Consider the following 27229-nt stretch of genomic DNA (forward strand, 5'->3'; position numbering starts at 1 on the left):
ATTCAACATCCATTCATGACAAAAAGTCTTACCAAAGTGGGGATAGAGGGAACATATCTCAAAATAGTAAAAACTATTTATGACAAACCCACAGCCAATATAATACTCAATGGTGAAAAGTTGAAAGCCTTTCCGCTAAAATCTGGAACAAGACAAGGATGCCCACTCTCACCACTTCTATAAAACATTCTTATTTTTCTTCCCTATGTTCTTGAATACTCATCATTGTCTATTTTGTTAAATTGAAAGTAGTTTTCTTTGACAGAGTCCTATGTAAATTCCAAATTGTGTTATTTAATTCTACAGACATAGCTTGATATTTTTATGATTGAATAAATCTCTATTCCCTTGATTACTAATGTTCTTTGTTGATTGCTGTGGTGAATACCTGAAATGTTGTCTTTTCCTGTCTATTTATACAAGAAGGCTATTTTTTGATCTGCAACTGTGGTCTCTCTTTGTGCAGTCTGCCCCAATTGCTTTACTTTTTTTTAACAGCAGCAAACACAAGGATAGACTAGTAAACACTGATTTAATGTTGAGTTCCCAAAGCGCAGAACAGAAGCTCTGTGAAGTCTTACCAGTTAAGAAGGGGATTCACCCCCAAATCAGGATTAGGATGGAGATAAAAATAGTGTTCAGGTATGAACAGATGAGGACAAGAGGAATTTGAGGATCAGGAGGTGAGGGCGTTCAAGTCCAGCTGTGTCCTATGAAAGAAGAAGAAGGAGCAGGGGTGGCATCAGGAGACTCTTCACAAGTGGCCAGATGGTCAGCACTGCCTTTTGTCACAAAGCAGGTATAGACATGGTGCCCACAAAGGAGAAAACTAGATGAGGTGCAGCACCTCTCCTAGTAGAGAAGGAATGGAGTTGCTGGAGTTAGTTTATAAACAGGTGACTAGAAAAATGCCACTTGTGAACAGGTTTATTTCATCCAAGTATTCGTCAGATATTATTAATCATGAGGAAATATATTAATAATAAGGAAAGAGCAAATGGGAGTCTATAGATAAGACATTCTAGGGTATCCTGGTTGAATTGGTAAATATTGAAATATGTATGCCCAATATTATTAAATTTATATTCACCTGATTTAAAAGTGTTCTTGGATTCACTCTGTTAAAAATGTTCCTAAAATATTTTTCTTAAAATGTCTCTCGTTTTATGATAAACACTTGCTTTTTCCGAAATTATGTTTTGTCACTTTACAAACTCACTGAAATATGTTCTTTCTATTAATTTTACTTGACACAGTTTAAATTTTTGCTTTTGGAAAAAAAATAAAAATCTGATTAAAATGCTCAGAAGAATTTTTGAATATAAAATTATTACAAAACAACAGCTTAATGACTTCAACATTAATCATAAATGAATGCACAAATTTAATTTTCTTAAAACACATGTGGATAAAATACTTTGAAATTATTTGAAGATATCTAACATACTGAAAACACTCTATTGAGTGTTCACTCTATTGAGTCTTAAGACTCTATAGAGATTCCCAAGTTACCAAATTGCGGCTAAATATTGAAGGCACTGTTGTGTAGCTCTTGAGTTATTTTCTGTGTACAAAAGAGATTTGCTCTAATGAAAAGGTTAGGACCAACCGTTGTCAGCGAACTGACCATTCACCTGCCATGATTATGTTACTTGGCTTTGTTTGAAGGGGGACTGCACATAGACTGAAAGCAGAGGAATGACAATGTCTTGTCAGAACACAACTTTTCTACTGGCTATTTTCAGAACTAATCTAAAAATAAATTTCCAAAACCTAAGCACAAGTTCAAAAATCTGTGATCAGTTTCACGATTACTTCTGATGTGTTAAAATCTCGAAAAGAAATGGTGTCCAGGCTTTCCTGAAAACAAGTCCACTTGAGCGAGGAAGAGGGAGAGAGGTGGGCTGGCAGTGTTCTTTGTGGGAGTTTGGAGGGAGGCGCCCTGGTTGTGGTATAGGCAGCCCCTTCTTGCCACCCCACGCGCATGCGCTATGAGCTCATCCACGTGGGGGACTCAGCAGAGTGTGCTTGGTACATGGTGAACTTTCAAAAAAGGTTAATTGTAGCAAGTAATAGAGATCAATAGTTATAACAATATAATACATAATAAATACAAAAAATAAAATATTAACAATATAAAAATAATAAAAGAATTAAGGATTACCAAAGTCAAACTTCACTAGAGGTGTCAGGTACAATTACAGTCTACCGAAACAATAATAATGTAATAATAACAGCCTATATTTGTCGAGCTCTTATTGTGCATGTATTAGTATTTTTATTATCTCTATTTACAGATAAGAAAAATGAAGATTAGGGGAATGTAAGCAATATAGCCAAATTGGTACAGCTAGTGAATTTACAAACCCACGAAATCGGGCTTCAGAAACACGCTCGTAAGAATTGTGCTCTACATATTCACTGATGTTGGGGCATTTTTACTTATCCAAATAATAGTTGTGTATTAAAAAAAAAGTCCTCTGAGCCATTCCCCAGTGTTGGCTCTAAAAACTCCAGATATTAGGGAAGAGATGAAATCACTTCAGGAAATTTCAACTATGATTAAAAAAATAAAATACTTTTTGTCAAAAGCAAATGGTAGATTGCACATTTATAAATTATAAAAACATATTAAAAGAAGAACTGATTGCTTTAAAAAGTTACATAATTAATGTTAATCAAGAAACATATTTTCTGTTAATTTGTGAAATTAAGTCTCTGATTATACAACATATTCATTCTGTTGGATGTTTGTATTCTATTCCAAAAAGTAGAGTTTGTGAAAGAATTAAAGGTGATGTCTCTCTTACAGCTTCAGCACAATTTGGTTTCAAATTGGACATTGGTTAAAAATAAAGCTACTGTATTGAAATAGATGTTGAAAAATGTGTCACAATAATCAAGGCAGAGGACAAACTTCTGAGAGTTGGGACTATGTATATATTTTGTCAATAACCTGTCTCCAGCCAAGACTGCCTGAAATGCTACCTCTTCCTCTCAGAGTCATAAGCACCCCAATGGAGACATCACTTTGAGTGCTTTGGTATTTTTGAATTTGAAGCTTTACTACTACCTGCAAAGGGACAAGAAGGTTATGTAGAGTACTAGAAGTCCAATCAAATTTTACTCAACTGGATTGCTCTATTTGATTTCTTTTAAAAGTTGTACAATTGTCAACCGATTCAAAGTATATGTATAATTTTCAAGTAGAGTGTGAAAAAATAAAATGAACACTCATGAACTTCTAAGTAACAGTCTAAAATATTACCTATTGCTTTGACACGACCTGTTTGTTTCTCTTTGATCACATTCCCTACTATCCATTCCATTCCCAGAGTTACTAAGGTCTTGAATTTTGTGTTTATTATTATACCTGTTATTTAAAAATTGGATGTACTACTCATGCATATATTCATAATTTTAAAATTATTGAACTTTGTTGAGTTTTATAAAAACAGTGTCATATGTCTAGAGCTTGAATTTTTCAAAGTTTTATTTCTAGAATTTGTTCATGAGATTTCATATAGTTATGGGTAATTTATGTTCACTGCTGTAAATATTCCACTATGGGTATGTGACAATGTACTTACTCATTTGTGTCAGTCATGGTTCTGATGGGAAAATAGAATCCACTCTCTACATAATAGTTATAATGTGTAATTCAGGACTGACATGACTCTTGGAAGATGGGGGAAGGGACGTTAGGAAGGCTGCCACCAGGGGACATGAAGATCTGAGCCCCACGCCTGCAAGGACCTGGGACTGGGCCTGTGGAGTGGTCTGTGGGGCTGCCCTATCAACAGAGTAGGACTCATGTGGAGGTCAGTAAGCAGCCGTGTCTGACCACTGTGATTTGCCAGGAGTAATGGACTGCAGTTCATGTTCACCTTCTAAATCTCATGCAACCTTCTGTCACTGGCAGAATCCAGCACCAAAGGAAACACATCGTAAGGAGTCCTATGCACGTGTCTGAGGTGTGGACACATGTTAGTGTGGTGTCCAGGTGAGGGCACACCACCACTGAATTGATGATTTTCCCCAGTTATTTTTGTTCCTACAAGCCTTGAGACTTTGAACATTCTTGTACACATGCTAAGATTTCTCTAGAGAATATACCTGGGAATGGGTATGTGAGGCATGGGTTAAATGCATTTACAGATTTACAGGACGATGCCAGCAGGGTTGTACTTACTCACAGTCCTACAAGCAGTGTATATGAGTCTCTGTGGCTCCACATTCTGGTCAGTGTTTGGTTTCTGACTCCTTATTTCTACCACCATAATGTGTGTGAAATGGGATCTCACTGTGGTCTTAATTTGATTTTTGTTTAACTGTTAATAAGGTTGAATATTCTCCCTTTTTCTTTGGCCATTCTCTTCCTTCTTCATGATTATACCTATTATCTTTTGTTTGTCTTTTCCTTACAGTTTTATACTTGGGATTGTAAACTAATAATTTATTGTTAACATATAATGTAAATAGTCTCCAAATTTGTGGCTTATATTTTTTGCCTTTCTTATGGTATATTTTAATAAACAGATATTCTTAATTTAATCAGGCTTTTATTCTACTCTTAGCATATTTTTACATCTTGTTTTAGAACTCTTAGACATTATTTCCTTATAATTTCTCTTATGAGGAAATTCTAAAATTTGTCTTTCAGACCTAAGTCTATAATCCATCTGTATTTATTTTTTTGCTATGGTGTACAAAGCAATTTCACTGTTCTTATTATGGAGAGGCTGTTATGCTCTACATTTGACAGTTCCTTCTTTCCTTAGTATATTAGTTTTCTACTGTTGCTGTAAGAATTACCACAAAATTAGTGGCTTAAACCACAACAGAGTTGTGTACAATCTCCCAAGACTGAACCAGGAAGAATGCAATGGTAAATGGGATTGTTCCCTTAATTTCTCTTTCTGATATTTCATTGTTAGTGTATAGAAATGCAAAGATTTCTGTATATTAATTTTGTTATCCTTTAACTTTACAGAATTCATTGATGAGCTCTAGTAGTTTTCTGGTGGCATCTTTAGGATTTTCTATGTATAGTATCATGTCATCTGGAAACAGTGACAGTTTTACTTTTTCCTTTCCAATTTGGATTCTTTCTATTTCCTTTTCTTCTCTGGTTGCTGTGGCTGGGACTTCCAAAACTAGGTTGAATAAAAGTGGTGAGAGTGGGCATCCTGATCTTAGAGGGAATGATTTCAGCTTTTCACTTTTAAATATAATGTTATTAGGTGTGGGTTTGTCATATATGGCCTTTATTATGTATGTGGCACTTCTGTTGAAAATCAGTTTGACCATCTAAGCATGGTCTTTCTGAACTTTATATTGTTCTGTTTACCTTACTTGCCTATAGATATGGCAATCCACACTCCAGTACAGCACTAGATAGCTGTGGTAAGAACAGGTATCTTGACTTTATCCTGGATTTAGGGGAAAAGCATTTAATCTTTTACCATTAAATGTGGTTTAGTTCTTACTCTGGGATCACAGGTTTAAAAAATAGAATAACTCTGATTTAGAAGACAGTTACCTAATTTTATTTTTCTCCATTTCATGTGCCCAACATAGTTTTTAGTGCAATTTAAGACTTTTGTATTTTTAAAATTAATGAGTGAGTGATTGCCTGAGTCACTTGGTGTGGTGCTGTGCCTTTAGTAGCTGGCAACATACTCTGATATCTGCTTTTAGTTCCCTTGTTTTTAACCATATTTTAGGATTATTAAATAAATTAGATAGGTTCCCCCACTCCCAGAATTTTCCATTTAGGCAAATGGTTTTGTATATATGCTCTATCTAGCATTTTAAACTTTTCTGTATGTGTTCACATCTTTTATTTGCTGATCCTTAGAACAACTCTTTAACATAGAGAAGGTAAGATCAAAGAACAGTTGAATCTCTTTATTTCCAATCATTAAATTTGGAATGGAATGTTATAGGCATAGACAATACTTATCAAACATAAATATTAAATTTTACTTTAAAAAAAATTAAAAATATTTACTTTTACAATTTTGAATGTGCATAGACATGTTAAAATTGTTTTTTATTTCAATAATCTGATTGGAGAGAAAAAGCCTTTAAAAATTTTGTAAACCCTAGTGCTTCTCCCTAATTTTATTCTTGAGTAATTTATTTATCTATGTGATTATATGAGTAAATGATATGTTCAAAATATTACTGACTTTGGCATTCCTTTGGAAAGAAGTGTCTTTTTAAAAGTGGATCTGATCTCGGAGGTCTGAGATGGTTTTCTCTCTCTGTGTGTGTGTGTGTGTGTGTGTGTGTGTGTGTGTGTGTGTCTGTGTCTGTGTCTGTGTGTTTGGGTATGTGAATAGCATAACTCTCTTCTCCATGGTAAAGATTGAAAAACCCATAACCCATCAGTTTTGCTTGGTGTAAATTATTACTTTTCTCTATTTAAAACAGACATTCTATTGATTTTGTTTCCTAGTTCAATTTTGTGGGGAAATTGCTTGGACCAAGAGGAAACTCCTTGAAGAGGCTACAGGAAGAAACAGGTGCTAAAATGTCTATCCTGGGCAAAGGATCAATGAGAGATAAAGCAAAGGTATGAACTTTGAATTTGATACTTAACATACACAGGGAGTTACCTGTAACAGGATGGTCACATTTACAAGCACATATGAGCTGTCCTCCAATTATTTCCCATGAATTTTACCCTTTGGGATTACTCTGTTGCACTTTCTGATGTCTCCCCTATTTTCATAAAAAATCAATTACTGGTCTTTTTCTCCCAAAACATGTAATTCTGTATTTTTATTCTTTTTAGTCCTCTGTGTAGGTTGCTGTCAAATCTTTTCATTTTTTTCTGCGTCCTCCATAGGATGTTTCTATATGTGTGTGCTCATTTTCTTTAATTCCCTGACTGGATCCCTGTTCTTTCTTCAGCTGTATCACCGGATCCCATCCACCATATCATTCCCTCATGTTATCTCTCTGCTCTATTTCACTCAGATCCTCTTACCTGAAGCAATTTCAAATACTTATCTGCAAATCTAAGAGAATTTCACTTATTTTTTGAAATGCTTCAGTGATATTAAACAACTCACTTGATCCCCAAAGAAAAATAAGCTAAAAACTATTATCAACTTGGATATTTGAAGTGATTTATTTTGCATCTGAACTACATCATTTTCCCATTTTATAAAGTGATAGCAATTTTCTCTGTGTTAGTATTCTGTGTTAAAATAACTATTTATAGAGATTTATTCAAAAAGTATGTCTGTATTTTCATATATTCTTTAATTTTTTTTTTGTTATATGTTCTCCAGATATCTCAAAGTCTTACAACAGAAACTTCATTTTTCATGCATTTATTCTCTCACACTTTCTTTTTTCCTCACACATTCTTTAAGATTTAGATTAGGCAGGGTCTCCTTCCTTAACCATAAACATATTTTATTGAAATTTTCTGTTTCTCTCATTAAACTGTTAGCTTCCATGGGCCAGAGAAATATCCTAGTCAGCTTTGCATACCCAGAGTCAAGTGTAGTCTCTCCATATTTTTTTAAAGCAAATAGGTGTATATTTTTCATTCCCATGTATTTGGACATTTTTTCCTGTTCATACTGGTTTCTTTCTTTCCTGTGAGCATGTTAGGTACCAGCATAAGTATTTGAAAATCTAGCAAGAAAAAATTTGGTTCTATTAAGTTTCCATTAGGTTTAATTTACTGATATTACCCATTACAAAGTCCTGTTTCTATATTGATTACTTTTTGGGTGATCCATCATGTTTGTTTCTGCTTTGAGTATTTTCATTGCTCCTTTAAAACATAAAAGAAAATGAAAACATTTAATAGCAACAACATCAATAATAATGTATTCTGCTATAAAATATGCTTTTTAGAATGTAGATAAGACTTTAACTGCTAAGGACAACATGGCTGAAATAAAACCACAGACATGGGTGTGAAAAAATTTACCTTAGTAAACACTTGATAAAAATAAATCCTAGGTAAAACTTTTATTGCTATGCTGCTATTTTGCTTCTCTGCCACGTGACCTGAACAGAAAGGAATATTTTATGTGATTTTATATTTCTAGCAAATAAGTAAAACTCATCTGATTCTGCAGTGGAAGTGTATATATGTGTCTGTGTGTATTTATAGAGTGACACAGGCATATATTCCTGTATTAATTACAGAAATATTTGTAATTATTTACAAATAATACATTATGTGTCACACTATGTGTCATTGCAGTTCTGGTTCACAGTAATAAATGTGAGAAAAAAATTTCCTCCTGGAGTTTGCATTCCAGTGGGAGAGACAGACAATAAATAAGTGAATAAATAAATTTTCTACTTTCAGGCATTGATAATTGTTATGGATTAAAATAAAACAGAGGAATGGCAAAGAGGTTAATGATGGGAGTAGTAGTTTGGTATGATGATTAAGTAGAGCACTGGATTATGAGAAGGAACCAACCCAAGAAAAATCAGAATGAGAGAGAATGCAAGTGTGATGGCTCTGAAGGAGAATCTGTGTCTTTATAACTATCCTGGCAACCGTAGCCATATTTTTGTTTATAACCATACTTATTCCCATTTAGCTACCACCCAATTTCTTTGCTGACCTTCATAGCAAAATTCTTCGAGAATGTTATTTGCAATCAGTTGCTCTCATCCATCCTTTTTTTAAATTTAAAATTTTAATTTATTAATAACGTTGACTGTTGCATGCATTTATTGGCTAATTGTATCACTTCTTTTTAAAATCTCCTAATCTTGCCTTTTTTTTCCCCCTTGCAGTTTTATTGAGATACAATTGACATACAGGACTGTATAAGTTTAAGGTGTACAGGATAATGATTTGACTTACATACATCATGAAATAATGATCACAATAATTTAAGTGAGCATTCATCATATCATATATATAAAATAGGAGATAAAGAAAAATTATTTTTTCCTTGTGGTGAGAACTCTTAGGATTAATGCTCTTCACATTCCTATGTATCATACAGCAGTGTTATTATCTACAGTCATCATGTTGAACATTTCATCCTGAGTACTTATTTGTCTTACAACTGGGAGTCTGTACCTATGACCACCTTCCTACAGTTCCCCCTTCCCCAACCCCATGCCTCTGGTAACCACAAATCTGATCTCTTTTTCTAGGTGTTTGTTTTGTTTGTTTTTGAAGTATAATTGACCTGAAACACTGTTAGTTCCTGGGACACAACATAGAAATTCCATATTTCTATACATTTCAAAATGATCACAACAATAAGTTATCATCTGTCACCACACAAAGATATGACATAATTATTGACTATATTCCCCACACTGTACATTTCATACCTGTGACTCATTTATTTTATAACTGGAAGTTTGTGCCTCTTAATCTCCCTCACCTATTTCTCTCCACTCTCCCCTCCCTGCTCTCTGGCAACTGCCTGTTTGTTTTCTGTATCTATGACTCTGTTTCTGTTTGTTATGTTTGTTCATTTGTTTTGATTTTTAGATTCCGTATGTAAGTGAAATCATATGGTATTTGTCTATCTCTGTCATTTCACTTAGCATAATACCCTCTAGGTCCATCCATGTTGTTACAAATGGCAAGATTTCATTTTTTTAATAGCTGAGTAATATTACACTATATATCTATATCTACATACCACATCTTTATCTATTCATCTATTGATGAGCACTTCCCATATCTTGGCTGCTTCCCATATCTTGGCTGTTGCTCAATAATGCTGCTATGAACATTAGGGTGCATGTATATTTTTGAATTAGTGTTTTTGTTTTCTTTGGAAAAATACCCAAGAGTGGAATTCCTGCATCATATGATAGTTCTATTTTTAATGTTTTGAAGAAACACCATACTGTTTTCCACAGTAGTTGCACCAATTTGCATTCCCACCAACAGTGCAGGTCACTCTCATTCATTCTTCATTGTCTCCTCCTCAGTTCTTGTGACTGGATCCTTTTCTTCTTCCAGACCTCCAAGCCCAGGACTTGGTCTTCAGACTTCTTTCTTCCCTTCATGATCTCATTCCATCTGTGTACATCCAGCTCCCAGTCTCTCCTGCAGGTTCTAGATTCATGTGTTTAACGACACACTCAACATGTCTATGTGAATGTCTAATAGGCATTGAAATATAATTGTCCAAACACACACGTACAAATATGTAAATGTGTGTATATATTTATACACAGAGGTGTATATATATATATATATATATATGAATGAAATATATATGTATTATTTATTTACCTACATGTATGGCATTTATATACTTACCTATATATAAAGTACAATATAAACACATATACAGAGAAAGAGAGAGAGAGAGATTGAAAGAATAAGAGAGATACCTTTGTTGACTTTTAGGGCCCCAGTGAATACGCTATGAGCCATGGAGTCTCAAGATTTAAGGATACCTTCTCTTTTTGTCTTGTGTTTGTTCAAAAGTAAATCTCATAGAAATAGAAAATGAAAAACAGCACATATTCAATTGAGTGATACTTGGTAGCTCAAGCCTACAAAGTTTAGTTGTGTTTATTTAAAGTTTATATCAGCAGGCATTAAGGAAATCAACACAAAACTGCAAGCCTGTTTTTCACATTCTATTGAATGAAAAAATAAATAAATGCCTGAAGCATCACTAGGTGCCCCTTCTGTGCCCACCAGCAAAGCCTGAGCCCACAGCCTGCTCCTCAGGCCCAGCGTCAGGCACCTGCCTTTGTAGACAAATGTGTTTGTTTAATAGCCTTGTTTGCAGTGACTAGCTTGCCTCAACTTTCTAGGAAATAATGCAGATTGTTTTTCTGTATTGGTTATGCTGTTAAGGTGCTACACAATGTATGTCTTAAACTTGAGTTTTTCTTTATGATAAAAGGAGATATTTGAATAGTTATCTAAGTCAGGACAAAATAACTATGCAAGAATATTTCTTCCATCTCTGTTGCATGCTCAACTACATGTGAAATATCAGGCTTCATAGAAGACAATATTAGACATGACTCAAACCCTCACAGAAATTTTAATTAAATTAAACATCCTGATCTAACACTTCCTTAAAAAAATAAAAAATAAAAAACCTTAAGAAAGTATAAATCTTTGAATTAGTAGGTGGAAAGAATGATATGGAAAACAGTTCTTGTGGTCTAGTGTAGTAAGAATATTCTAACAAGTTTAATGTTTTTATTTGTGTTATTTTGTTTTTGACTCTGGCAGAGAAACACTCATTTTAGTTTAGTTCACCTAGCCAATAACTCTATAAGAAGAGGAAGGAAACAAAAACCAAAACAAAACAAAATGCAGTAATATCCAGTAGCAAAACCCTACCTTATATTTCATTCCCATACTGGTCAGATCCCAGAATATGTCAACTCACATTATAAATTAAAAAAAAAAAAAAAATCCAGGAATTCTTGAATAGAAGCTAACTTTTCAATTGTGATGATAAAAGGTATTCTCAGAGTAATCTAGAAAGTAAAAATATACAGTATGTTTGCAATATTTCAAAATACCTCAGGAAGTTAACTGGCAGTTCAGAAATTTCTTTGAAGTCTGAGTCCTCCAAGCAGCATATGGCCTGTTCTCAGTAACCATGGAGCTGCCGGCCTCACCAGCAGTTGCTTCTGTGAAATCTTGAGGGGAACCGTGGCGCTTTGGATAGAGTGCTGCTATTTTTAGTGATACTGATGGCAGAGACTGGTGAGGGAGAACAGAGGAGGCAGTGGTTCTAAACGCTTATCTTTGAAAAGAGTGAGAAACAAACATGTTATCGCCAAGAAAAACGGTTAGGAGAGGTTAGGGAAAATCAAAGCCTGAACATATGCAGGTAAGTGAGGTAACAGGAGGAAAGCAAATTTCTTGCATAGGTATTCAGTGTCCTTAATTGGAAATCACAAATGACCAGGTTGCCAATAAATTTCGTTGTAATGAAAGATATTTTGGCATTTTTATTAATAAGCTTTGTTGAAATTACGGGGTGTGGTCTTAAAACATATTTTTAAAGTGAAGTGCTGTTTGGTAGAGTTTTATTTGAAAATGTGTGATCATTCTGAAGGCAAGACTTTCTCTCTTTGATGTGCTAATACCATGAGCAGTTTCTATTTTATACTCTATCTTCTGTATTTGGTGATGGCTACTTTAGTAAATCCTTTTGGATTTCACGGCAAGATTGATTTTCATCAACAATAAAATCAACTAAAACCCTCAAAGTGGTACTGCTTGCCTGGTGGGCAATGTGGGTGCGAACCCTGGGCCCAGTGTCCTTCCCTTGTTTGGCTTCCGGGCTGAGCCTCACATCAAACCCCAAATCCTACAGTACAGAGGTGACACCATGCTCACTGCTTGTCAGCCAGGCTGGGACTGTAAACTCCTCTTTCAACTTGGTAATATCCCCAACAACAAAGCAGTTTGTAATCCCACAAAATCAAGAGTCTGGACACTCTGATTTTAATTTTAGCTCTGCCCCCACTCTGATTGTAATTTTAGCTCTGCCCCTAATAAACTGCACAGTAAATCAACAACATTTCTTTCTCAGCCTCCTTTCTGCAGAAAAGAATGCCTAGCCCATCTTGGCTTCTGAACAGAGATGGAGGAATATGCATACTTTGCTTAAATATCACTTGAGTGTGTGAAGGACAAGGAATGTATCATAAGTTATAGATAGGTGCGATTTTATTTTTTATTTATTCTCTGCATTCTTCTGTTTCTCTGATCTGAATTCTGAGAAGTTGGAGAACCAGACTAAAAGCCTCCCCTGAACAGTAGCATATGTGAGAAAGAACATTTCATTACAAATACCTATTTTGTGAGGACGCAATGAAACTTGTGTTTCAGTGGTAACCAATACAAGGTTATTTCAACCTATTTTGGATTCCAAGTGACCAAACAATTAAAATAGTTAGATTTGAGTTGAAGAGTGAACTGTATCATGATGTTAGTGAGAAATAATATTTTCATATTAACATCTTCAACTCTCTTATATATAGTCTGTCATTCACTGTACTGTGCTTTGACCTTGGAATGAAAAAAAAAGCCATAGATCTGTCCAGGTTCAATTCTTCGTAAGCTAGTATTGACTGAAAAATGATTGCACAACCCCAAAGTTGAGAATTATGTTTTATTCAGTGGACAAACTGAGGACTTAAGCCCGGGAGTCAGCCTTTCAGACATCTCTGAGGGACCATTCTGAAGAGGTAAGGGAGGAGCCAGGCTATATGGGAATTTTTGCAACAAAAACCAGGTAGTTGGAACATCAAAAGATTACTGTTAACTAAAGTAAAACCAGACCTCTTAAGTTAATGAATTTATCAATCGCCTATGTATGGAAAGATACAAGAGTCTGGGCTCAATGAAATTATTCCTTTGACATGCACCTTAACTATCTAGGGCCAATATTCTGTTTTTTCCATCCTGAGTCCCCTCAGGATGCACAGTCGGGGGCGGCTGCAGTGGCTGATGGCTTGATGGCCGCACATCCTTTGTTTACTGATATGGCAGGTGACATTCTTTGTCCACCCTGGAATGACAGAGCCTGATGTGGTGATGTTTTATGTATTGTGAATCAAAGTTATATATTATTTTGAATTGTTAATTTCATCTAGGCTAACTTTATTCACAACTAGACCAATTTATAGATTTATTTTATAATTTTTGTAGTTAAGACCTGCTATTTGAAAACTTTCAAGGACCTAATGTCTCAGCCATAAACCAAGGATTATACATTTTTAATGTTACTAGTGCTGTCATTTTCCCTCCATTGTCACTTGTCACTTGTTATTGGGACAACACTTTCTTCCCATGAGGACTGAAATGAGGGAATCACAGAATCAAAATTTCTCACACCATGCTGTAGGATTTTAAAAAATGTATTAAGCTATTAAAAAATAGAAGACAGAGAAATTTCTAGACATTTCACATTTTATAAACCAGAATTATAATGATATGTATCTTTTCTACTACTGAGGAAGGCCTATCTTTTTATCTTGAGCTGTACTCTCCACCTCGAAATATTACAACCAAAATTCAAATGAGATTTACTCCATATGGAAAGGGAATATTTAAAATTCCATGTTCTGTGGCTGTTCTAAAGATGGCTGCAAAATCTTTGACAATGCTTTTAGAGAGAGAAGCATAGGGTCTAATTCTCTTCCCCTTGAGTCTGGGTGTTTTAGTGACCTGCTTGTAACTGCAGAGGAGGGGCTGTATCCAGATTTCTGAGCGGAAGGGGATTCAGTGCTCCCCCTGCCTCATTTGCAAGAACACCCCCTCTTGGAGCTCTAAGCTGCCTGGTGAGGATGCTGACAATCCTGAGTCTGCCTTGCAGGTGCCAATGGGAAGTCCCAGAGGAGCTCAGCCTTTGCCTCATCGTGGTCCAGGCCCTGGAGGTGCACATAAGGCGCCCAACAGATGACGGCAGCGGTCACTGCGGCCCAAGTCCTCCTGTCTGCAGCCCCAGAATCTGGAAGCAGATACAATTATCCCTGTTGTGCTCTGTCTAAATCCCTCACCCACAGAATCCATGCACAAAAATAAAATGGTTAGTTATGCAACACTAGATAACTGCAACACATTCGTACTACTTTATTTATAAAATTAAATGATTTTCAACTTTGTTAGCCATTTTCCAAATACTAGATTTGTTCTCTTGTTGTGTTTCTACTGTCCTCTCGTGGCAGTTATTACAGACTTTGGTAATTTCTGAGTTTTTGTGTGGGTTTGTTTGTTTGGTTTTTCGCCTGAGTTTTTGTGTGGGTTTGTTTGTTTGGTTTTTCGCCTGTTTTTTTTCTTTCTCTTTGTTTTGTTTGCTTTTACTTGCAATTTATTTTGAATTTGTTCAAGCATATTAGTGTTTTATCTCAAAGTTGCCAGTAAAGGAAAAGGCTTCTAAGAAAGCAAATTTAGTGATTTCTTCTTGGTAGGGCATTTTATGAGGGACCAGACACAAAAACAGAATGTTCTAGTTAAAAAGTATTAGGCTAGTCATAAAGCTGGTTTAAGGTCTTTGCACTTTTGAATATCTGGTTTAATAAAACCAGATATAGTTAATTGGGTAGGTAATTCTAATTCCTCTGTAAGCCTTCTTAATTTTATTACAACCTGACAAAGCAAGTGCTCTGGCATTTTATCAGTGATGCTAGATGGTTCTCAGAAGGGGAAGTAAATTGCACCCTACTGAAAGTTTTGCCCCAGACCAAGATTGGGACAGTTTTCTTTCTTAGTCCCTCTTTTTGACCAAGTTGAATCATTGAAGATTTGTCTTAGCCAAGAAAAGGACCACTGACATTTTTGTGCTGAGAACCTTAACCGAGTTTGTTGCTTTCTCATTCATTTCCTATATTTTTTATAAATGGTAGAATTTAGACATGGGATCAAGTTATGCAAATGATACATCATTATGATTATCTGCAATATCTGTACCCTTTGACATTATCTCTTTTTTACTAATTTCCTATATTAGATAAGAATTTCTCAGCAGAATCCTGGGGTGATTCTGTGTACTGGTATACATTTATATATTATTAGTACACTTTATATTATTTAGTGCTATATATATATTATATATTTAGTGGTCTATCTCCCTGTATGGTGAGAAATGGGTAAACTGAGTTTTTTGTTATATGTATAAATATATTTTAAATATCAATATTCACTTTACTTTTTCACATTGGACCCTATCTTTGCTTTGCCCACATACCTAGTAACCAAGGTAGTAGACCCAGATGAACATATCATTGCTTTAATAAAATTGGATATGAGAAAGAAAAATTTCCTAAATAGTTTTATTTTGCTCATGGTAAGACATAATGCATTTTTAATTTTATGAGTAATTTTAATAGCAAACCGAGTGGTAATGGTTACCTAAAAAGTCAAATCATAATCATATTTAATCTCTTAGAAAAGCCTTTGATGAAAAGGTTGTTGTTGTTATTTGCATGTTTTTAGAAAGATGCTGTTAAATGTGTTTTAAATTGTTGAAACTTGACCCCAATACAAGCCATGTTCTTTGAAGAGAAACTTGGACAACTTGTTGTAGCACAGCTTGGGGCATCTGGAGATAGAGTTGAGAGGATAATGGGCCCAGAGTGGGCGTGCTAGAGAGACATACTGCACTTAACCCAAGTGCGCTATCGGCACTAATTCAGGTTCTGAATTTCATTAGTTGCTGTGATGTTTATTTGACTTAGTATTCTTTCTCCTTATTAGTTTTTGAACTTCCTAAGTCATTCAAAAGTTGAATAGTAATTTTATCAGTCATAAATATCTGAATATTCCTTATCTGAGTAGAATCATCATGAATACCAGAAAATTTGTTTGAACAATAAAATAGTAGAGAGCTCTGTTTTCTGGCTGTAGTTACTGATGCGATAGAGCCCACAGAAAGACAAAGAAGTCACCAGCTCCTTAGTCTAATGAATAACAACATTCCTGAGCTCACTTTTGTCTCCTGTGTGTATTGGTTCAAAATGTCTAAGGAAGTCAAAAAGACTAAGGAAAATGAAATGCCAAGGATACAAATGAAATTATATATTGTTGATGAAAAATTAATCAATCGATATAAGAAATAAATGGAAAATTTTATTAGTGCCAAATAGAGAATTATAACCCAGGAACAGCATCTCAGAAAGCTCCAAGAACTGTTCCGCCCATTAGAGGTCAAAACACAGTTATATTAGGTTTCTGAGACAGAGGGCTGTACATTAAATGATGTATTATTCACAGAGTACACACAATTCAGATCTAAGCATTATTGTGGTGGGTCACACCACAAACCTAAGAAGGAATATTATATCTTCAGTTGTCTCTTTGGTGCTGGGAAAATGTTGTTCTTTATGGTTGAGCAGGTATTTCTGCTGATGGGGGAGGTCTTGTCAATGCCTAATGTAGATATAATGCACAGTACAGGGGAGAGAAGAGACCAAAGGGCAGAGAACATTTTTTATGTTTAAATTTTTCTTGTCTTGCCATAAAATATGAATTTTATTTCACAATATTTTGCTATGAACACAATTGTACCATTGACTTTTTGCAGCCAAGACAATGTTTTGTACACTTTCAGGGATGCAGTCACAAGACATTCTCTGTCACCAGCACTTAAGCTAGTTTCAGGAGCAAGCATACCTAATGTCAATAAATGAAACACTTTTCATGTAATTTTTCTTAATATCTAATTATCACAAATCACCTAGGCTCCTTATAAATGTATTTATTTTTAAATGTTATCTGCAAAGATATGTATTGCTTTGTATATTTTTTGTTCAAATGGAGCGTTTGCTTAAACTTTGAAAATACTAATGTTTAATTTTTTTGCTTTTTGAGGTCAGAGTTTTGAGATAGACTGTAAACTGGTGTGCCCGTGTTCTTCCCTGTGGTTTACACGAGAAGAGGCACCCCTAACCTATAGGAATATGATTGCTAACATCTACAATTCTAGCATTGCTACTGGGTTAAAAAAAACAGGCAAACAAAACGTGGCCCATGATTAAGAGAATTTGGAATATCTCCCAAAGCTTTAATATTTACATTTCTAAGCTTATAATGCCCTCTATTTCCTGCTTCCTCTTTCTCAATAGTAGGCTTATTGTTTTCTCTTTTTCTCTTCCTTTTTTATGTTTTCATGTTTTGAAAAATATTCTATTTCCATCATTTGGCACTTCTAAAGCATTTTGAATGTTTTCCCCAGTCTTTCTTAATTTTCTTCTTTTCATTTAACTACCTTTAAAAATTATTTTTAAGCCAAAATAATTGAAAAGTCAGAATAATTTCTTCAGCATTTGAATCCTGAACAACTCTCATTTCTGTTTTCTTGGATATTACTAGAATGTGTGAGAGATGTTTACTTCCTCAGCACCACCACCATTATAGTATTTACTTAAATAAAACTATTTAAATTAACTATTTAATTTGTAGTCACCCGTACAATCCAGAAGTACAAATGGGAAAGAATAAGATAGTAGCCATCAACTGAGCAGATATAGATTAACTCATTGTGCTGAGTTAATATTTTCAAGATTCTGATTCTATACGTTTTAGATTAAAACTTTTTATCCACACTTTATTTAATACTAATAAAAGCAATAATAATCCAAAAGAAAGTATGTGGAAACTTTTACCATGATTTTCATTTGTCTTAAGGAAGATTCATAAAATGAGTAAGGCAAAACGATGTTTTGCTGGTAATTCTATGGCTTTAACGTAATAATTTGGGCCAAAATAATTAAACTTGATCAACCCTTAAAAATGTAATGATGACTGTGAGGCCGTGTTAGTTCCATTCAGCCAGTCGGAGGTTTAACCAGTCTTCCGTGTCGTAGGTGCACATGCACATGGTACATCAGCTCATAGAGTCTCAAAGTTGGCAGTGAAGATAAAGATAGTAGTTTAACTCACTCATTTTTATAGCCTAGATATATCATTGCCCAAGAGACAATAATTTGCCTGAGATTGCTGGAAAATTACAAGGAAATATTTAATTACTAGATGTAAAAAAGAGAACATAAATGTGAGGACCAATTTCATTAATATATCTTGCTATAACTAGTATATTAGTATCAAGGAACCATATCATTGGAAAAAAATAGACTTTATTATGTTTTCTTAAACTATTACATCCAAAATAAATAAGCAGAAAATATATCCGAATTACTTTAAATAACATAAAATTACCTGTAGGATATAGAAGATTGATTTGAACATGGTTCTTTCTCAGGATCTGGCCTCTATAAAATTGAGTAGTTTCGATATATTTTATTTATGAAAATGCCACGATCCACCCTCTGTCCTCTTTATCACTCCCTGTGTGAATTTCAGTGCAAAGGAGAGAGGAACACGCTCTGCTTGGGATGCCGTGTCAGCAGCCTGTACTCTGGGGTTTGGTGAGTCGTCTGCATTTAGTGACAACACGTGCAAAAAGTGAGGTCACCACTGGGAAGCTCTAGCCCTGTCCTCAGGGGAGGATGAGGGGTAGTCTGGGCTCCCCTAGGAAACCTTCCAAAATCTGGTGCCCAGAGCTTCCTTTTTAGGAGGAGAGAGTGTTTCTCATTTCATCATTCCTATAGAGTTTTATAGGTTAGGAAATTGATCACAGTGTATTTAACTGCACATGTAATGGAGAATTTCTTCCACATTCCTATAAATTATTGTTAAAATTATAAGCCAAAAATGTCATTTTAGTTCAGACATTTTCCTTAACCATTGGTTTTATTAAAACCACCAGGGCTAGATCATTATACTTTTTTTGCCTTACTTTTATGAAGATGTAACTTACGTACATGGAAATCTACCACTTTTAAGCATACAAATGAATATGTAGTCACGCTTGTATTATCACAGTCAAGATAAAGAATATTTTTGTCACACCAAAAATTTCGTTTGGGCCCCACTGCACCTCTGGTCTCTGGTCACCAATGATCTGCTTTCTGTTACTATCAGCTAGCCTTTTCCTAGAATTTCATGAATTGATTTATGCAGTGTATAGACTTGCTCCCGCATTCTTTCACTGAAAATAATGATTTTTGAGGATTATCCATGTTGTTGCCTGTATCAAGAATTTGCTCTTTTACATCACTGAGAATTTTCCATTGTGTGGCTACACCAATTTGTTTAGCCATTCTTTTTTTGATGGTAATTTAGATTGTTTATAGTTTGAGGTATTATAAATAAGGCTGATATGAAGATTCACATATAAGTCTTTGCATGGATATATAATTTCACAATAGAAGATTTGGGAATTATTCATCAAAACTTAAAGCACAAGACATTTAATATCATCTTTTTCATTAATGTAGTACAATATATTTTTCACAGGATTATACATTTTTTAAAAAATTAAAAGTACTCCTAATATATTGGTTGTATATTTACTCTGATTGTTTGGTGTGGTTTACTTGCAATTAGTAACATCTATTATTTCTATGAAAGAATTTTTTTATTATTCATTTTTTATTCTGGAAATAATCATTTCTAAATTAAGTTTTGAGAGAATATTTTTCCAGCAATGTCCTAAGTTAGGATACCAAATTTCAGAAGCAAACTGGAGATTCTGATTCCCTAGCCAGAGAGATTAGATTTGTTAGATAAATGAAGCCATCTGCATCAGTTTAAATAGTTCTACCAAATTGACTCATGAAGTGTCTAATATTTCCATGTAATTAACAGTGGCATTTTCAAAACTCGATAACTGAGAAGAAAATTTAATCTTCTCTGAAGAATTGCACACTCTAGGGTTGATACTTTAGAAAATTATATTGTTCTAAGGGAATACTCACCAAAGGATTACATCAGACTTTGAACAGATGCTCCAAGATCCCTGTTTCGTTGCTGGTGCAGCAGAGTGGGGATACGGAAAGGCTTCTCTCCTCCCACCCATCTGATATGAGAGCAGATTTCCCATTTCTCAGCTGACAGGTTAATAGTGGATCTCCTGTGGCTGTTCCAGAAAAAATTCTGCCTTCTCTTTTCTCCTCTGCTGTAAAATTAACTCTAGTCCTTAAATTCAATGTTTATATTTTTCTTGTGACTCTAAGGAGTCTTTTCCTCTAATGGAAATTGAAGGATTTATTCCAGAAGATAATATCTGTGTTTCTCTCTCACTCAAAGAATTTTCTTACTAAAGTATTTTATATCTACATATACATATTCACTTAGAAATAAATAAAAATGTATAATATTAATAGAATTTTATCTATGTCATTGTAATCTATTAGTTTAATATCTCATATGATTGCTTTACTAGGGAAAACCCAGGAGATTTATTTATTATGAAAATGCACAAGTCTGTTAATATGCCATACTCACTTCTGTTTTATCTTTGCTGCTTAGAGTTCTGATTTTTTTTTCTCCCTTGTGCTATGTTAGTTGTTCTGATGCAGATTAACAACTCAGCTCTTTTATATGATGGAGGACAGATGTAGTTAGATAGTTAATCGGGGGAGTGTTTGTCTTCTATGGCATATTGCATGGAGTTACAAGTTAAATTCTAAATCTAGTTATGTTTCCTTATAATATTACTTATTCATGAATTTGGGGGACATTATAGTAGATGACAGCATAGTTTATTTGATTAGAAAATATTTGCTACATTTTGTGAAACAGTTTCATAGAGGATGTTAGATAAATTGGGTGTATCTTAAAAGTTATTTGAAGGTTTTCTTCAGTGCCATACATCATCGATGTTAAAATATAACAACAAGGGCTTCCCTGGTGGCACAGTGGTTGAGAGTCTGCCTGCCGATGCAAGGGACACAGGTTTGTGCCCTGATCTGGGAAGATCCCACATGTCGCGGAGCGGCTAGGCCTGTGAGCCATGGCCACTGAGCTTGCGCGTCCGGAGCCTGTGCTCCACAATGGGAGAGGCCACAACAGTGAGAGGCCCATGTACAGCAAAAAATAAATAAATAAATAAATATATATATATATATATATATATATATATATATATATATATATATATAAAACAACAAAAAACTCTTCCCCAAACGTCAAGTAATGCATGCTAGTTGATCATATTAATGTTGGAAAATGAGTATTATCACTATCCCTAATATTTTATTGCACCTGTTACTAAAATTTGGTTATGTATTTTTATATTTTTAACATTATTCAATTAGATATTATCAAAAATTATGTTTGGTTAATATATAAAATTTCTAAAATATAAGGGACTATTATACATACTTAGTGGAATTTTACTATTAGTGACTATGGTTAACTTTTTAGGATATTCTAACTAGTTGGTTTAAGGACATAATTTGCCACATCCATATGCACATAAAAATCTTACAATTTTTATTGTTTTTCCAAATATTTTAACAGAATTCTAGTTGTAGTTCAGAAAAAGTAACTTCAAGACACAAGAGAAAAATAAAAAGTCATCATTTCTCAATTTAGTTATCTTGAAGACATGCTGTTAATACCCTAAGGCAAAGAATCTTGTGGATTGTCCCATGTGTTGACAAGCAAATTTTCACGTCTGCCAAACTGATTAGTTGAGAGTTGAACATTGATTTATTCAAGCAGGTTATTTGCTGACGCCTTTAAGAAAATAAGTTGCCAATAAGCATTACTATTTTGACATTGTGCACACATACCCACAAGCATTCAAATGTGCTCTTTTTTAAAAAGTATGTTAAAAGTATGTGACTGGAAGATTTGACCAAAGATATATGGTGAATCTAAACATATATGGAAATTAGTGGCTCTAGAGTAAATGTAGATTTTTACATTGCATAACTAATCATATAATAACCAAAAGAATATTACAGTTACTACATAAGTAGGCACATAGAGTCCACATAAAACAAGCAGTTCATTTTCAGGTTAACCGTACAGTCAGCAAAGGGTCAAATCTGTCCGCATACATACAGATTACAATTTAAGGTATTGGGTTCTCAAATATTTTCATTGAAATACCCTGTTCAAAAAAGAATTGAAAATAGATTTAAGTCTTATCCAGATTTTGCCATACACAGCTCAGTTTTGTTTCAAATTTGCAGTTTTGTACAGTGTTTTAAAAAATAAAATATATATTACATTTATATCCATATTTCTCTGATTACTTAATTTTTAGATAGGTACTTATTGAATATAATTGGCACTAAAAATACAAGCTACATTTTTTCCTATGGTTTTATGAACTTAATAATGTTCTTCAACACATTCTACCTACACAGACCACTGCAGTCAGCTTTGAACCCTCACTGCATTCATATTGCAAGAAAGAAAAAAGTATTCAGTAGGCTACTTATTTTCAAAGCAAGCAGTTATTTCTTAAGCTCTAGTGTACTAGACTTTTCTGTGGTATCTGGTATTCTAGGCTATTCACTATTTTATTTTCACTTTATATATATATATAGAGAGAGAGAGAGAGAGAGAGAGAGACAGACAGACAGACAGACAGACAGACAGACAGACAGACAGAGACAGAGAGAGAGAGAGTACTTCTGATATGGAAAGACTTTTCATATGTGCTGGTCATTCAGCAGTTAATTTTAAAAGAAGACAAAAATACACACTTATTAAAATACAATTTAAAAGTTTAAATCCTCCTTGAGGTATGTGGAGATTAAAGGAGATAAGTAATATATGTAAAGAGAAAACAAATAAAAAAAGAGGTCAAATAAGGAAGAAAAACCAAAATACTCACAAACAAATGACCATCTATACCAAAACTGACAGTTACCCTTCACAAACCCCAAAATACAAGTGGATGGGGATAAATCAATGAAAACTACCAGATCCTTGTGCTATCAGCATTTGTGTGGGAAAAGCAGTTTAAAAAGGCAGTGTGGTATCTGATGGCACAAGAACAGTAAAATCCCAAAATAACAATATTATTTCAGGTAAATCTAAGAACAGAAGCTGAAACCACGCCATGTTTTTAGACCTCAATTTATGGGTAAAATCATTGGGTTCACTTCAAGATCTGAACAACCTGGAAAAGTCTAGGTCCTATGAACTCTTGAAATTCTAAGGCAGAGCTAGACAATGAAACTTCTGGGAATTGCCCCAAACTGAGCCAGGGAGAAAAAACAGGGGCAAAATAAATGGAATAGTGAAATTAAATGGGCCATTGAGAGAGAATGCATATCTCAGAAAACAAGAGGCTATATTTATTATCCCTTTGGAAAAGTAACAAAAGAGGGAGTGGTCGTCCTTACCCCACTTACTGAAAAGTAAAGAAAGGCTTATTTCACTTAAAAATTAGCAACAGAAAGACTTTGGTTAAATTTCATATGAAGTTATTTTAAGGAAAGGATGATGAAGCTTCAAAATGAAAGTGAAACAGAAAGACATGCACACAAAACAAAACATGTAATCTCATATTTAATGGCAAGCTAAAAAAAAGGAAGATGTATGAAATAACTCAGAAAGAGAAAACCTCAAATTGATTTAATTGGGGAAAAGATAAATTCATGAAGAAATGTAATAGGACCAATGAAAGAATTATAAATAAATGTAAAATGAATTTCAGAAATAAAGAGTAAATTAAGAGAAATAAAAATGCAACTAAAGACAAATGGTAATGTCTTAAATTCAAATATAAGTAGAGAAAGAGATGATTAGAATTTGAGAGGATGATGTGTATAGAATACAAGCAAGGAACTCCACCATATGTATAATAGGAGTTCTCAAAGACAAACAAACAAAACAAAGGAACAGAGTAAAAAGTAAAAAGCCATAATGGAATAAAATTTTAAAATTTCCCAGAAATTAAAGCAAGACTACAAGCTACATATATAGAAAGTACTCACCATATACTTAGGAAAATTGACCATAAGTTATTACACATATTCTAATACAAACAAACTTAAAATAAAGCCTTTGAGCATGCAGGTAAAAATACCAAATAACTTATAAGGGGGCAAAAAAAAAAAAAATCAGACTATCTCAGCAATGTTTTTTTTGTTTGTTTGTTTTTTGGGTTTTTGTTTTGTTTTGTTTTGTTTTGTTTTTTTGTGGTACGTGGGCCTCTCACTGTTGTGGCCTCTCCCGTTGCGGAGCACAGGCTCCGGACGCGCAGGCTCAGCAGCCATGGCTCACGGGCCCAGCTGCTCCGCGGCATGTGGGATCTTCCCAGACCGGGGCACAAACCCGTGTCCCCTGCATCGGCAGGTGGACTCTCAACCACTGCGCCACCAGGGAAGACCCTCAGCAATGGTTTTTGCCAGAGAGAATCAAATAACTTACATAAGATACTTAAGGAAAGATAATGTGAACCAGGAATTTTTATTCAGTCGTACTGACCTTTATACATAGAAGCCTTCAATTGTTAGTAACAAGGAAGAACCATGGGAATATTGTTCCCATAAGTCATTTCTGAGTAATTTACTACAGGGGCTAAATCTAGTGTGTTTATTGAATTATCTCCATGGCGCATTGCTAAGTGGTAAAGCACAGTTGAAAAAAGTCTGTATGCATTTCTGTCATTTACATAAGAAAGGTGGAGTGTAAATATAAAAAATTAAATATAAACTTTGAGCTCAAAACACTCGTCATAATAGAAGTTAGGAAATCTGTTTTCTTCAGGGTTAGGTCTGTAGGTCTCAGGAGCCAACTTCAAATGGTTCCCTCTGCACAATTTGAGTGTCATTAAGGACAATAATTCCAGTGAATTGAAATACATCAAATATTCTTCATTCCATGGTAGAAGCATACAATGCCACCTAATGAAAAATACTAGCTAGAAAGTTGAGTCTGTTTTTTATCTATTTGATATAATTTTAATGGAAAGTACGAGAGGAAAAAACATGTTAAGCAGCACAACAGTGATATAATAAAAACTGTACTGTCACAAGCCTGCAGGGAAGAAGTGTCTTGGCATCTCCTACAAGAATAGAAGTGTGAGGAAGTCAAAGAGCTTGAGAGGCAACCTGGAAATGAAAGAGACTTAGGAAACATTTGAACCAATCACAATGCATGCACCTAATTTCAATCCTCGTATTAAGGAACGAAGTGTAAAAAATTATAGTTGGATAAATGAATACTAACTTGATACTTGTTAAATAAAAGTTTTATTGATGATTTTTATAGATGATAATAGTATTGGAGTTATGCTTTTTGTTAAGTTTCTATTCTTTAGGAATACGTACTGAAATAGAGATATACTTTTTAAGAAAAGTAATGTAGCTATATGGAAGAACAATTTTTCTTTATCCCAAAATAAGGTTATAAAGCAATTTCTAAGTTAAAAAAATAGTTAAAAAGAGTATTTCATAAAATACTCTCAGAGATGAAAAGACACCAATATCTTTAAAGGCACTTTCATGGTATATTAAAAGTTAGGAAGAGCAAACTTGTAAACAATTAATAGTATTTAATTTGAGAAAATAATGATTGAGGGAAACACGCAAAATTGAAAAATGATGTCTGAGACACTATTTTAGAAAAATTGTATGCCATTGACAGACTGTCTCTTAGAATGTAAGACTGAGACAAGTACCCATCAAATTTAATTCCAGGGCTTCCCTGGTGGCGCAGTGGTTGAGAGTCCGCCTGCCGATGCAGGGGACACGGGTTCAGTGCCCCGGTCCGGGAAGATCCCACATGCCGCGGAGTGGCTGGGCTCGTGTGCCATGGCCGCTGAGCCTGCACGTCCGGAGCCTGTGCTCCGCAATGGGAGAGGCCACAACAGTGAGAGGCCCGCGTACCGCAAAAAAAAAAAAATTTAATTCCAGTTTCACTAAGTACATGATATTGACAATATTGGCAAATTTAGAGAAATTTGCTCATTAGATTGATCTTCTTCTGATTATTAGATATGAAAATGATTAATTTTTAATACTTCATTGATATTTGTAAAATAAATTTTTATTTATTCTTTTGTTTATTTATTTATTCTTACGTTACGCGGGCCTCTCACTGTTGTGGCCTCTCCCGTTGCAGAGCACAGGATCCAGATGCGCAGGCTCAGCGGCCATGGCTCACGGGCCCAGCCGCTCCGCAGCATGTGGGATCTTTCCGGACTGGGGCATGAACCCGTGTCACCTGCATTGGCAGGCAGACTCTCAACCACTGCGCCACCAGGGAAGCCCCTATTTATTCTTTAATTGTTATTGTTCTGGCTTTCTTTGCATCTAGATGGATGGAGAGTTTCTGAATTATTTGTACTGATAGTGTCCCAGATTTCTATTTGTTGTGTTATTGGTCCTCGTGAGGATCATGATATATACTTTTAATATACTTTAGTGGGTTACTGTTACAAGAAATTTTACATTGCCACAATTGAGACAGCATTTACATTAAATTACATTACAGGGCTACAATCAAATAGAATGATGAAAAAATAAAAGTTCCAAGCAGCAGTTCTTTAGAGCCCAGAGAAATTAGATTCATTCATAATCCAAAAAGATGATGAACAGGATTTAGATAACTAAACAAGATCTTTTTGACTGTAATATCTTTGTTAAAGATTAATGATATATCTTTTTAAAAGACTGATGTCTATAAATTATTTTATCTTGATAAATTTCTATAGTAGTATATTTTACCTTCAACATGTATCTATAGTGAATCATTTTAATTTTAAAGTTATGAATTTGGCTTACATATGGAAAAATTGCAATAATTTATGGTTTCCTTAAAAAATTATTCAGAGGAATTTTCACAGTCTGTGCTTCAGCTACCTTGCATGTGCTTAGAAATTGAATGGAAAATGATGTTATAAGAAAATAAAACACATACTTTCCAAGTAAATGTTTAAGGTTAATGTTGATAAATTGTTAATAATATTCA

At 34.4% G+C, this 27229-nt stretch overlaps 1 protein-coding gene across 1 annotated transcript in view; it reads left to right on the top strand.

Moving 5' to 3' along the window:
- The window catches only part of KHDRBS2 (KH RNA binding domain containing, signal transduction associated 2), a 689475-nt gene that overhangs the window by 209522 nt on the left and 452724 nt on the right, over positions 1-27229 (top strand). The window contains exon 3 of the mRNA XM_019931400.3: positions 6464-6580. Coding sequence (XP_019786959.1) covers positions 6464-6580 — 117 coding nt within the window. The remainder of the gene's footprint in view (positions 1-6463; positions 6581-27229) is intronic.

This window comes from Tursiops truncatus, chromosome 10 (assembly GCF_011762595.2).
Source record: "Tursiops truncatus isolate mTurTru1 chromosome 10, mTurTru1.mat.Y, whole genome shotgun sequence".
NCBI classification, from domain to species: domain Eukaryota; kingdom Metazoa; phylum Chordata; class Mammalia; order Artiodactyla; family Delphinidae; genus Tursiops; species Tursiops truncatus.